Source organism: Vigna unguiculata, chromosome 3 (genome assembly GCF_004118075.2).
Source record: "Vigna unguiculata cultivar IT97K-499-35 chromosome 3, ASM411807v1, whole genome shotgun sequence".
In the NCBI taxonomy this organism is placed as follows: Eukaryota; Viridiplantae; Streptophyta; class Magnoliopsida; order Fabales; family Fabaceae; genus Vigna; species Vigna unguiculata.
Genome location: NC_040281.1, coordinates 51078406 through 51091722, shown reverse-complemented (window position 1 = coordinate 51091722; position 13317 = coordinate 51078406). Strand labels below are relative to the sequence as shown.

Sequence of the window (13317 nt, the reverse complement as noted above, 5' to 3'; positions counted from 1 at the left end):
ACAAGTAGGTGGTTTTACATACAAATTTTTATCATTGTTTATTGTGACTTTGTTTCGTATTAACATGGCTTTCTATGCAGGTGCTAGCTCAAACAGAAGCATGTAAGTATGATCGTTTCCTTTTGAAGCTTGTGATTGATTTGTCTGTTTTAACAATCAAAGTGGAATAGTTTGTTTCCGGTGATCTGTTGTTTAGTTTCATGTGATGTTTCATAATTTGAAAGAGACTGCAATTTCGTGGAGGATTGCCAATCTCTAGCTTCAAAATGCAAATCTAGATTCCTTGAAACTTGTTGTGATGTCCAAGAAAATGAATTTTGTATGCACTCGTGTTTTTAACGCAAGAACATTGTTGAAGGCAAATTAAAACATAATTTCCCTCATGGTCGTGCTTTTAATCCTTACAGCACTTGCATAAATAACATTTTAACTAAGGTCCAATATGATGTTACAACGATTCATACGTACTCATTACAACAAATGTCGAAAATAGAAGGAACCATTTTAAATTATTACTTCTTTTCTCCGTATTTAAGTGACTGGTTTGCCTTTACAAAAAAATTTTAAACTATAACTAAAATCTTATTTGTGTAAAATTTGGCCTCTTCTATGTGGATTATTAAGATGATATAGTGAAAACTGGTTAAGAGTACGAATAAGGTGGTTTCTTGAGGCATGGATAAACACTCTTTTTAAGCACTTATCTGAAACTTGTGTGGTGATACACCGAGAATCATCCAAATTAACAAGCACAAAAGTGTATAACGTATGATAGGAAAAGAGAACAGAGTGAGTAAAGAATTATATATAAATGGTAAGAATAACTTGAACTTCTTCCTCAAATAAATGGAGACTTGGTGAATCGATAGCAGATTAAATTGAATGTGCAAAAAGTACAAATGGAGTCCAAGAAATTCAGAATTCTTGCTACCGACTTTGAAATTTAGTTTATAAACTTTTTCTAATGTGAGAAAACCAAGTAATATACAAAAACTCTTGATACTTTTTACAATATTCAAGATATGAAATATAGATATTCCAGATAATTTAGATTACACGGTATGCAATCTATTGACATTTTAGTGGTACTAGAGCTATTAGGACTTAAATATAGTTGTAGGCCTTTTAAAATAGCAAAAATCAAATTAATTTTTTTTTAATTGCCCTCATTTGAATTATTTTAGGATAAAAAGACACATTTCCTTCTATAATCTTTGTCCTATGTGTTAGGTCTATCGAGGTCACGAGGTTTATTAGGAGATACACAACTGATAAAATTTGAGCTTAATTATATAAGACATTGACATTATTTTCAATCCAAATTTTTAAAATAATAGATTTATAAATTTTGATTTTTATAACGTTCTCATTTTTACTTAACGTAAAATCTATATTTATACTTGATTTTCAACACTATGTTCTAAAATGCTGAGTATAGTACTAGAGATTTATTTAAGAGGAGGACTTAAAAGAAAAAAGTTACTTGAGATCATTTATATGCACTGATACTTTCTTTTGTTCTAGGCTATGTAGGTGCAGTAAAGGACCAACAAAACTATTCATTCCAACCTCTTCACAAATTTATTAGGTTTGGGCTATCTGAACCAAGGTTATCACGCTGGTCCTCACACAACAAACAAACAACAACCTATGATTGAGGTGGTACAATGTTTGATGATAAGGTTTCTTCCTCTTTTTTAAATCTCTTACAAAAGGCTTTTAAAGCAGCACCTACGAGGCCAATCACAAAAAATCTCTATACATTACTCCATCACAACAGAGTCACAAATATTAGTACCATATTATCATATTCCATTTTCAAAATGACAACTCTTTTTTTTTTTCTTTCTATATTTATTATTTGATAAAGTGGGTATTTGCTAATGTCACCGCAATGCCCGTGTTTTATTTTAGCATCTAAAAAATCTCACCTTTAATTACAATCTTAAATTTTAAGAAAAAATCATTTATAACAAAATTTAATTAAAATAAAATAAGGATCTCGCTAACCAGTGTCTGGTTAAGGTAATTAATATGCATTGAATTCTAAAATACATACTTAAGTGTAATATTAAATTAAATATGACCTAATCACCATTAATGTAATTTTATTTTATTTAAAAGACAGAGATGTTTTCATATTTTATTTAACTTTCATCAATAAAAGTTAAAAAATAATTAAATAATAAAATAACTATGTTTTAATATCGTTAAATGTGAGACCCTTTCTATTTTAAACTCTGTTCTAAAGAGGGATTGGGCCTAGCCTCTTAAGGGCCCAAGTTCAGCCCACTTTGGACCCCCAAGACCCCCTCATAGTCACTTATCCTTCATTTTGCCACTTTTACAAAAAACAATCCTCTTTATGTCTCTTGTACTGAAGTAGAAAGCTCTGCTAGGGCTTGAACAAGTTCCTTGATTTCCATAGCTGAAACCTCTTTCTACCACGTAAGTTGTTTCCTCCCCTTGATTCCTTTCGTTTTCAGCTCTTAAGCTCTGGTCCTACCTTAATCTCTATCAAATCTGAGTTCTTTTTCGTGTGCTCGTGTGTTTGTTTTCAACTCATTAAGATGTTCTTGATCCTGTTTCTCTTCCACAAAGAGTCCTTTAAGAAAGTTTAGCTCTATTCGAGATAAGGGAAGCTAGAGTTTATGTTTTTAAAGTTATTATGCTTTCTATATAGGCATCATATTTATGTAACAGAAAGTATCTTGTAATTTAATGTTGGACAAGGTTCATCATTTCTGTACTTTTATTTGTATAGTATCTAACTGTATTTAATTTTTATCCTTTTAAGGGTATGTCGTTTTCTGTACATAGTTTCTTTGCTTGAAATTTTAGATGTAGATTGTTGCCCACATTAGATCATTGCCATTAGATACTTTTATTTATTTGTTGAGATCTTATTTGTGAAAATAGTTTGCCTTTAGTCTCAATCTTTGGAGACTTGGGTTTATGTTGAAGTATGAACTAAGTAGAATTGTTTTTTTTTTTTAATATTTGTGGGTTGATATCTTATTTAAATTATTCTTTTATTGGAAATTTCTCCTATGCAGGAATTGTAGAAAATAATTTAAGGTGTTGATGCTTACATTAAAAAAATGGCATGCCCCTTGACGATTTTCATATTGCATCAACTACATTTTATGTTTTGTTAAAATTAAAAATCTATATAAATGTATAAATGTGAGGAGTATTCCCTTCTGGGTAAATTACATTTTAGTTAAAAAAAATTAAATTATTATAAATGTAACTATTTTCACCAGAGTAAACTAGTTTAATGAGAACATAATACACTGTTATCAAAGACATTATTTTGTTACAAGTGTTATCATGAATCCATACATGTATTAATTTTCAGACCTATTACTTTTTCCTTCATCTTATAATCCAGTAATGTCTTTCCTCTCCTAGTTAAGGTAAAAAAAAATATTCTTTTAGTTTTCTGATGCAATTTTAATCATTTTGTTACATTTTAGAATACCAATATCTTTAATCCTTGTATAAGAATAAATGACAGTAATTTTTATTCTCATTATTATAAAAGAAAAATGTTTATTTTCAAATGTATTAATTACCAATTACCAATTTAACATAATTTGTTCATCAACGTCTTTCACATGAGAGTTTAACAATGGGTTTTAATTTTATATGCTACTGTCAAATATTGTTAAAACTATTTATATATTTGTAAGTTCAAAACAAATGCCAGATTATCGATTATAATACATGATTTTTTTTAGTCACTCCTGTGAAACTCGGGCATGAGACGTTGTGTTGGATGCTGTTTGTTTCATGATGGTTTTCCCTTGCTCAATATAGGTGATCATGCCTGTTTGTATGCTTTAATGAGATTGATAATGAAAATGTTGGTATGGAAAGCATGACTTGTTTTGTGGTTGGTGGTGGAATGGCATGAAAATTGAATTCTTGAGATGGCATGTGGAAATTTGTTGGTAAAAAAGTTTCAAGGGAAACTCTTGGTAATGGTAGTTAGTGTATACCTTGATACAGGAGATGTCTAGATAAAGGAAGATATCCTGAACTCTAATAATCGTTCATGCTCACATAGAGCAAAATGGTTTATGTGGTGAGAGTGACAGGAGGTCCTAGTCTTGGGACGTATTGGGCCTAAGACATTAGAGGATTAATCCTATGTGTGGTTGGGTGATAACCCCTTGCGTCTAAACTCTGCAGAGTTTAGAAACCAACACAGGTGCATACTTCCTTTAAAATTCTATATCAAGAGTATGATCCCGATATTGAGTCATAGAGTCTTGCAATTGTATGCTTTCACATGATTGGGGTGCCTACTGCTTTGTTTGATCATAACCTGTTTTATCATTTGCTTGCTTGATAACATGTTAAAATATTTTACTCTAACTTACCCTTTCATTTCTGTTTGTTCCTTGCTTTGTTTTCTCTTTTGCAATGATCATCAATTTATTGGTGTGAGCAGATGTGAAAACCCTTGGTAGAACTCAGGATGGTGAAGATGCTGTTGAGTATAGTGGTCCCAATGGTTTGGGTGTTAGCTCACCGTTGAGGCCCTTTTTGAAGAACTCTTGTTTATTTAGATTCCTTACTCTATGAGCAATCTTTTGTAAAATAATAGTACCATTGTGTCCTTTTTATGGCAATTGTGGTGTGCCTAAGCTTTCATCCCAAGTATAGTATGAATAATTGTAATAGTCAGTACATGTATGCTTCATGATATGTGTTCTTTTACATTATAATTATGTGATGCTTAATTTTAGTAGATTAGTCTATTTAAAATAGGATGTCACATTAAAATTAAATATAATTAAATATAAAAAATTTAAATTAACAGTACAACCATAAAAAAATAGTATTAAATATCTACAAAATTTATAAAAAATAAACAAGAATAAAAAAATTTTAGTAAAGACCTTAAAAATTCCAAAGTCATTCTTTTGTATCAATATGTTATTGTCTAAAATTTTAAATGGGTATTTTTGTCTTTATAAAATTTGTTATATGCATTTATACTAACTTAATTAATGTATTTAATTGTTTCATCTTTCAATGTATTTAATTACTTTTTGCACATAAGCAAGGACAAGCATGAGAGTAGTTAGAGACACTTATTATACTCATAACACTCTCTCACTGGGAAGTTTGAAATGCAGATAAGTGGTCATCATTATTTAGTCTTCACACCAACAACCAACACTAGAAGCATACTACAATGGATTCAATACATTTTTTAGGATTTGCTTTTTTCTGTTCCCACTCCCTACACTGTCTTTTGTGATAACAATCCCGCTATTCACATTGCAAAGAATCCCACTTTTCATGAGAGAACAAAGCATATAGAACTTGATTGTCACATTATTCGACAAAAACTTGTTGATGGCCTTATCCACATTCTCCATGTTCCTTCTACAAATCAACTTGCTGATATGTTTACATCCTTCTACTTTCTAGGTTGCTACTTCCAAGTTGGTCCTTTACAATCTTCATGCCCACCTTGAGAGGGGGAGATAAAGATATTATATATCTTTTGCTTTTATTTATATTGATAAAGATATCATATATTTGATTTTCTTTTATTATTATCAAATATTATGTTTTATTAGATTTTACTGTTCTATCTTTATGATGAGACATTGTACTCTATATATTGATCAATGTTATAATAAATTAGTAAGCAAGCAAGCTCTCTTTGAGTTGTTTTCACCAAACACCTCTTGTGCATTTTTTTCCTTCCCATGATTTATATATATCTAACAATATTTATTTTTTGTTACACACCGGTCTTATTTATTTATATTTATTTGTATTTATGCACTAATTCCATTTATTTATTTTAATTTTGCACTAGTTCCATTTATTTATTTTAATTTTGCACTAATTCAATTTCTTTATATTTTATTTATAGTTATGCATGGTCTATTTAATTATTTATATATTCAGTTACACAATGATCATATTTATTTATTCATTTATATTAACATCATCTACTTATATAGGAATCAATTCATTAGGAACATGTCTAACATTTTTCAAATGTAGCTAACAACCAATATTACTCTTTAGTCAGGTTTCTCTCATGCCAACAACCTTTCTTTGCATCTTCACATGTCCAAAATTTCCAGCAATATAGGATGTGAAATAATAATGGGCGGTGTAACATGAAATGCAACCGAGTCAATAGCTTATTCACACTCTTGGTTAGTGAGCTTTACAAAGTCATCTTCAAAAAGAAATAACAACTTCACCATTAAATATAATTGCAATAATGATTTTATCTTTTATATTATATCTTTTATTGTTATTATCTCCTTAATCATCTATCTCGGTTTATTACAATGAAAATATGTGATGTCTTTGGCCTTGACTTCCCCTTTGATTTGCTACAATCGTTACACCTATAGGAATTTCTAAATATATTTATTTCTCTTTTCTTCCTCTTTTCTTCATTCAAGATGTCATCATTGACCATGTCAAAAGTCAATTGTCCATTAGGAGTAAAGTTACTAAAAAAATACTACTAATATCTTCTAACTCCAATTGTTTAGTAATGAGCTAAGCAACAACGATACTAGTAGTTCATCGTCTAACACAATCTCCATAGTGGTAAACCAATTTACCATATTATGAAAACTACTCAAGCGTTCAACCATTAAGGAACCATCGTTGTATTTCAAGTTTACTATCTTCCTAATAAATTTGTTTAAGGAATTTTTAGACCGAAAGTACTCACTTAATCTATTCCTCTTAAGCTAGAGTCTCACTTAATACACGATGACAAACATAATTATATATTCATTGTTAGATCATGTCAATAGTCTTTCTATTTATCTTATTTCAAATCTCTCTTATATTTATCTACTGATTTAATACTTCCTTAATAGAATTATACATGTATATGTAAAATAAGAAATCTTTGTGAGATTTTTATGTTGAATAATTGGTAGAGTCTAATTTAATCATGATTTCAACACCACCACTATCTCCTATCTTCAGAGCACAATCAAAACTCTAATACTATTTGTTGAGAAGATGACACAAATAACAAGCAAAAGTAAAACCTAGATCCATTATTCATTACTAGCGAAAAACAGACGCTATGACACCACTATGTTCACATTTTTTAGTTTTTGTATAAAGTTAAGTTAAGATTAATAAGAAATATATAATTAAATTTTAAAATATTTGTTAAATATAAAATTAGGAAAATAAAATATGTACACAAAAGAAGTTTTTAAAATGATTGTTAAAGACAAAAGATGTTTTTAGAATAATGGTTAAAGATAAACTTATGTGTAAAATAATTAATTTTTAAAATAATAATTAACGATAAAACTGAAATAACAAAATTTGAACACAAAATTGGTATCTCTTTATATATTGTTACATATTTAAATAATATACAACAACAATGAGATGCACCAAACATAAAAAGAGAAAAGTCAATAGACGCCAAAATTTTTTAACATGAAAAAACCTCAATAGAAAGGAAAAACCTATGAAACATAGTCCAATAAAACTTACAGTAACAATAACTAATGGATACCCAAGTTTTCTTATAATTTCCAAGAATCAATAAAAAATATTCTTTTTACCATGGATAACAATACAAAAATTTGACTAAACATCAAAAGAATCAAATATACATGGTAAAAAGAGGAGAGGAGAGACAAGAAAAAAGAATTGACTATTACATTATAATAATACATTCGCAATTTCATACTACAGTTGAAGAATCGAGTGTATTTGACATTATAATAATACCCAAGTTCATGTTCACACTCTTCCAACCCTCCAGCACAAGTTAAAATGTCCTCAAGGTTAGACAACACAGGCTACGTGACAGTTTTAACATTCCAAAACCGAGATTTGAACATAAGAAAATAGGTTGAATTTACTGTTCCAACTGCATTATTAAAACCAGAGTAAGATTATGAAAGCGTTTAGCTTAGCGTAGCTAGTTGTAATGTATCTTAATAGAAATAAAGTAGGATATGTTTAAAAGATGGATAAGCCACTTATTCTCCAAGTCTTCCTCAATTTACTACACAAAAAATGTATCATAGAACATCATATCCACATTTTGATGTTAGCTAAGGATGGAAAACATTTATGTTTATACCCTTCTTCTGATGGTGATAGTTCTCTAACTAAGGAGTATTGTCCAATCAAATCTAAAATGTAACGTACTTACTTGTAAAAATAATAATAATAATATAATTTATTAGCATTTTATAAATATTATTTGGGATATGTGTAAATACTTGACAAGTTAAGCATGTGAGAAGAAGATTCGTTACAGAAACGGCATGAATAGATTTACGCGTATGCAAGTAGAACACGACTCTGTGAAAACAAAATGCATAAAATGGATGTGGTCGGAAGAGAGTAGGTTAGGGTTAATAATAAGAGTAGCAGAGTGGGGAAAGAAGGGAGTGAGGGCACATAATTAAGATTGGTATTAGCCTGTAGAGAAAGCGCCACGTGTAAATAGAATGGAAAAACAATAGTTGAATAGAATAGGCCCAAACCCAAAAACCTCGCCCACTGGTGACGTGTACAGGTAATCGTAGCCTCCCTATATAACCCTTCTCTTTTCCGACCCATTCTTTTTCGTTCTCATCCATTTCTCTCCTCTTCTCGCGTCTCACTTTCCACCGATTCACTTATACACACACTCACTCACTCTCTCCGATTACAGCACCGCGCCGCGTCGCCGTTTAGGGTTTCTTCTCCCAACCTCGCTCCTCTCTGGATCTTACTCACTTCGCCTCCTTCGCTTCGATTCGCAAAATCCGCTTGCTTCTCCTGTCTTGGCTCGAGATCCGGGCCAAGAACAGAAGAATCCGATTCCTGTTTGCACTTTCTACTCACTGGTTCGTCTTCTTTACTTTGTTTATCTTTCTGTTTTTTGCGTTTCTTATTTCCGTTTTTTTATCTGATTTGCTATCGTTTTGGTGATGTGATTCATTGGCATGCTGTTATGTTTGGTATATTTGGTATTGAAAGTAAAACGAGACGTTATGTTTGTTTGGCGTTGATATTGTTAAGTGGCGCTTGGCGAAGGCGGAAATGCTTTATGCTTACGGATGTTTTTATTTTTTATTTTTTTTTCTATCCGTCATGATTTCTTGCAGTATGTAATAAATTACTTGGAGTTAATCGAGAATATTCGATTTTTAGTATTTGGTTATGTGCATTGTTTCGTTGTTTAGTTGAGAGTGGTTTTCAATTCGTTGCGAAATTGCCGTAGTTTTGAACTGAAGCGCGCTTAGTGTATCGTTGTGAAGTGACGGATTAACTGGTGAAATAGCATGTCTATAGGTTTGGCTTGTTTTTGGATCTTTGTTTAAATGGCTTCGAACGAGGGGTTTCTGACAGACGGGCAGAGGGAACTGCTAAAAATTGCGACCCAAAATGCGGAGAATCTGACTTCGTCTCCAAAATCCCCGTCGTCCTTGCTTTCCGACCATCATGTGAAAGCCCCAGCTGGTGGTAAGGCACAAACCTCTGGGATAGCTGTGAGGCATGTGCGTCGGTCACACTCAGGGAAGTATGGGCGGGTGAAGAAAGGTGAGTTAATGTCCTTTACATGTTTTACTTTGAGTGGATTGGCTATGCTATGTGTATTACGGATACGCTTGCTCTGTTGAGTTAATTACATCATTTACAGGCTTAGACTTTTGAATATTTACTCAGAAATAAAGGTCAACAGGTCTGGGTTTTTGAATTATTTGTGGGATTTAGCTTGCTTGAGAGATGATTAATTTTTTATTTTTGGCATGCTGCGCAGGGTTTATTTTTTCTTGGCTAATATTTCATAATTGTTTGCTAGTCATTGTTGAAAATTTTGTAATTATGGATGTAGGTTGGTAAGGTATTAATTTTATAAGTATTAGGATCTAGCTGCTGTGGTTTAGCCTTCCCTACGGGGGCCGATTGACAGAAGAAAGTTTTTTTGAACTTTATGCACTAATTTTAAAAGTGAAGTGCTTAGTTAGCTTTTATGTTACTTGCTTCCAGGATGCCAGTCTTATATATTGTGAGGAGACATGAATGCAAATCAACAATAAAATATCATTAGGTTTTAACATTGAATAAATATATTGCACTTACATTCAAATGTTACTAAATTCCTCCTACATTTATCTATTTCATCTTATTTTGATAAACTTTTGTATACCTTGTGTTTTTTATTCATATCTTAAGCTTTTTACATACTCTCTAATACAAACTACAAAATCATGAGCTGGAGCTTCTGAAATAAAGAATGAGACTTACACAGTTTCGTAATTTTAGAATAAATTACAGCCAATGATACTTGTGTTTAAAAAGGGGTTTTGCTGGTATCTTCTTCTTGATCTAATATTTATATCCTTTCCCTTCCGCAGAATTTGGGACTAATCTCATTTTACTTCTGTTAATTAATTAAAATTTCCAACAGCACTGGCCTCAGTTATCTAATCAGCTTATAGTTTTGCTTGTTTGGATTGTGCTTACATCCACGGATTTCTTGGGAAGTTTTTGGGGGAGAAAAGTATTACTATCGTAGAAATAAGTTTTCCCTGACGTTCAGTAATATCTTTGGTATGAATATCATTACAAAATTTACCTATATTGACTTTCATTAACAAAAAAAAGAAAACTGGACTGCATGAAATGACCGAGTGAACTCTTTTAGTGGTTCTGACTGATGGTTTTAATTTTTTCTTTTAATTTTGTGTTGAATATCATGATATCAGTTGGTGATTTGAGCCTTTCCTTGCTTGCAGCTTTCTTTTGCAGTATCAATATCTGATGATAGAATCTGCTTTTGGGTTTATTATGGTCTTCATTTGGTAATTTAATGCTCTTTATTATGGGGATGCAGATGGTGCTGGTGGTAAGGGCACTTGGGGGAAATTGATTGATACTGATGTTGTTTCTCACATAGATCGAAATGATCCAAATTATGACAGCGGCGAGGTAAACTTCTTTCTATGTTTTGTTGGTTGTTTGTGACAACATTTATTTATGATGCAAGACTAGATGCTTGGAAATTTGATAAATGCTTGTAGTAGTAGAACATTAGTTCTCTCATTCCTTTTTCATTAATTTCTTTTAAACTGTATTTGCTTCCTGCTTTTTTTTTTCCATTTTTTGTGTGGATATTACCAATAGATTGCATAAATAGACTCACAACACAGATTTGTTCGCATACTGTTGCTATTTGCAGGAACCCTATCAACTGGTTGGATCTACTGTTACTGACCCTTTGGATGAATTCAAGAAAGCAGTAGTATCCATCATAGATGAATATTTTAGTAATGGGGATGTGGAATTGGCAGCATCCGACCTCAGAGAACTTGGCTCAAGTGAATATTATCCATACTTTATTAAACGCCTTGTGTCCATGGCAATGGACAGGCACGATAAGGAGAAAGAAATGGCTTCTGTTCTGCTTTCTGCATTGTATGCTGATGTCATCAGCCCTGCACAGATCAGGGATGGGTTTTTTATTCTTCTCGAATCTGCTGATGATCTTGCTGTGGATATACTGGATGCAGTTGATATCCTTGCATTATTCTTGGCACGGGCTGTTGTTGATGACATTCTTCCTCCAGCCTTTCTTGCCAGGGCAATGAAGGCTCTTCCAGAGTCTTCCAAGGGAGTTCAGGTAATCCAGACAGCTGAAAAGAGTTATCTCTCAGCTCCACACCATGCAGAGCTTGTGGAAAGGCGATGGGGTGGTAGCACTCATATAACTGTTGAAGAAGTGAAGAAGAAGATAGCTGATTTACTTAGAGAATATGTGGATAGTGGTGACACATTGGAAGCCTGTAGGTGTATACGGGAGTTGGGGGTTTCATTCTTCCATCACGAGGTTGTTAAGAGGGCTTTGATACTTGCCATGGAGATTCGTTCAGCAGAACCTCTAATGTTGAAATTATTAAAAGAAGCAGCAGAAGAAGGACTTGTTAGTTCCAGCCAAATGGTGAAGGGGTTTTCTCGTTTAGCAGAATCCCTAGATGATCTTGCTCTTGATATTCCATCAGCTAAGGCACTGTTTCAGTCATTTGTCCCCAAGGCAATATCTGAAGGATGGCTTGATGCCTCACTTACCAAACCTGCAATGGAAGATGGGGAAATACAAGTTGAAGACGAGGAGGTGAGGAAGTACAAAAAGGAATGTGTAACTATGATTCATGAGTATTTTCTTTCTGATGACATCCCTGAACTGATTCGAAGTCTTGAAGATCTTGGAGCTCCCGAATATAACCCAATATTTTTGAAGAAGTTAATTACTTTGGCTATGGATCGAAAGAACAGAGAAAAGGAAATGGCATCTGTGCTGCTATCTGCACTTCACATAGAGATATTCTCAACTGAGGATATAGTTAATGGGTTTGTCATGCTTCTGGAAACTGCGGAAGATACAGCACTGGATATACTGGACGCTTCAAATGAGCTTGCTCTGTTTTTAGCTCGGGCTGTTATTGACGATGTATTGGCCCCGCTGAATTTGGAAGAAATTGGCAGCAGGTTGCCACCAAAATGCAGCGGTAGTGAAACTGTGCGTATGGCACGGTCACTCATAGCTGCTCGTCATGCTGGGGAGAGGCTATTGAGATGCTGGGGTGGAGGCACGGGATGGGCTGTGGAGGATGCGAAGGACAAGATCATGAAGCTCTTGGAAGAGTACGAAAGTGGAGGGGTTGTGAGTGAAGCTTGCCAATGTATCCGTGACCTGGGAATGCCTTTCTTTAATCACGAGGTAGTGAAGAAAGCATTGATTATGGCCATGGAGAAAAAAAATGATCGAATGCTAGATCTGCTGCAGGAGTGCTACAGTGAGGGCCTGATCACCATTAATCAGATGACTAAGGGTTTCACCCGAATAAAGGATGGTCTTGATGATCTGGCTTTGGACATTCCAAACGCAAAGGAGAAATTTGGCTTCTACGTGGAGCATGCTCAGTCTAAGGGCTGGCTTCTACCATCATTTGACTCGCCTACCACAGATGCCTAATTAATCATCCCGGGCACCAGCTTTTGAGGACGTTTGTGTCTTGTTGTTTCTCTCATGTATGTTGTCCTTTAGCTCCCCTCCCCACTGAGTAGTGAGTATTTGGGACACTTGGACTTCTTCTGGTAATCCTTTTTTAATGTTCTTTTTACTTACTCTTTTTACCCCCGAATCATCTCACCGACACAGTTACTTGTTATCTCAGCCATTGTATAAAGTTGCTCTTATTCCATTAACAGTTCTTTAGGATGATTATGATGCATCAAGAGGTATTTTAGAAGGGCATCTATTGTATTTTTCAGTACCGATTCTCGTTT

At 33.2% G+C, this 13317-nt stretch overlaps 1 protein-coding gene across 2 annotated transcripts; it reads left to right on the top strand.

The window, feature by feature from the left end:
- Positions 1–8419: 8419 nt before the first annotated feature.
- Positions 8420–13317, top strand: LOC114179894. Of its 2 annotated transcripts, none has more exons than XM_028066382.1 (4): positions 8420–8870; positions 9308–9567; positions 10865–10959; positions 11210–13317. In XM_028066382.1, the coding sequence occupies exons 2-4, from the start codon at positions 9348–9350 to the stop codon at positions 13001–13003; spliced, it is 2109 nt and encodes a 702-aa protein (XP_027922183.1). In that variant the 5' UTR covers positions 8420–8870; positions 9308–9347; the 3' UTR covers positions 13004–13317. The 2 variants fall into 2 exon arrangements, with proteins under 2 accessions (XP_027922183.1, XP_027922182.1); XM_028066381.1 differs by having other exon boundaries at positions 8421–8870; positions 9319–9567.

Bases quoted from the DNA above. Each gene is read 5' to 3' on its own strand.
- LOC114179894 (XM_028066382.1), top strand. From the start codon at position 9,348: ATGGCTTCGAACGAGGGGTTTCTGACAGACGGGCAGAGGGAACTGCTA. The intron at 9,568-10,864 runs GTGAGTTAATGT...ATGGGGATGCAG, and splicing joins GTATGGGCGGGTGAAGAAAG to ATGGTGCTGGTGGTAAGGGC. The intron at 10,960-11,209 runs GTAAACTTCTTT...TGCTATTTGCAG, and splicing joins CAAATTATGACAGCGGCGAG to GAACCCTATCAACTGGTTGG.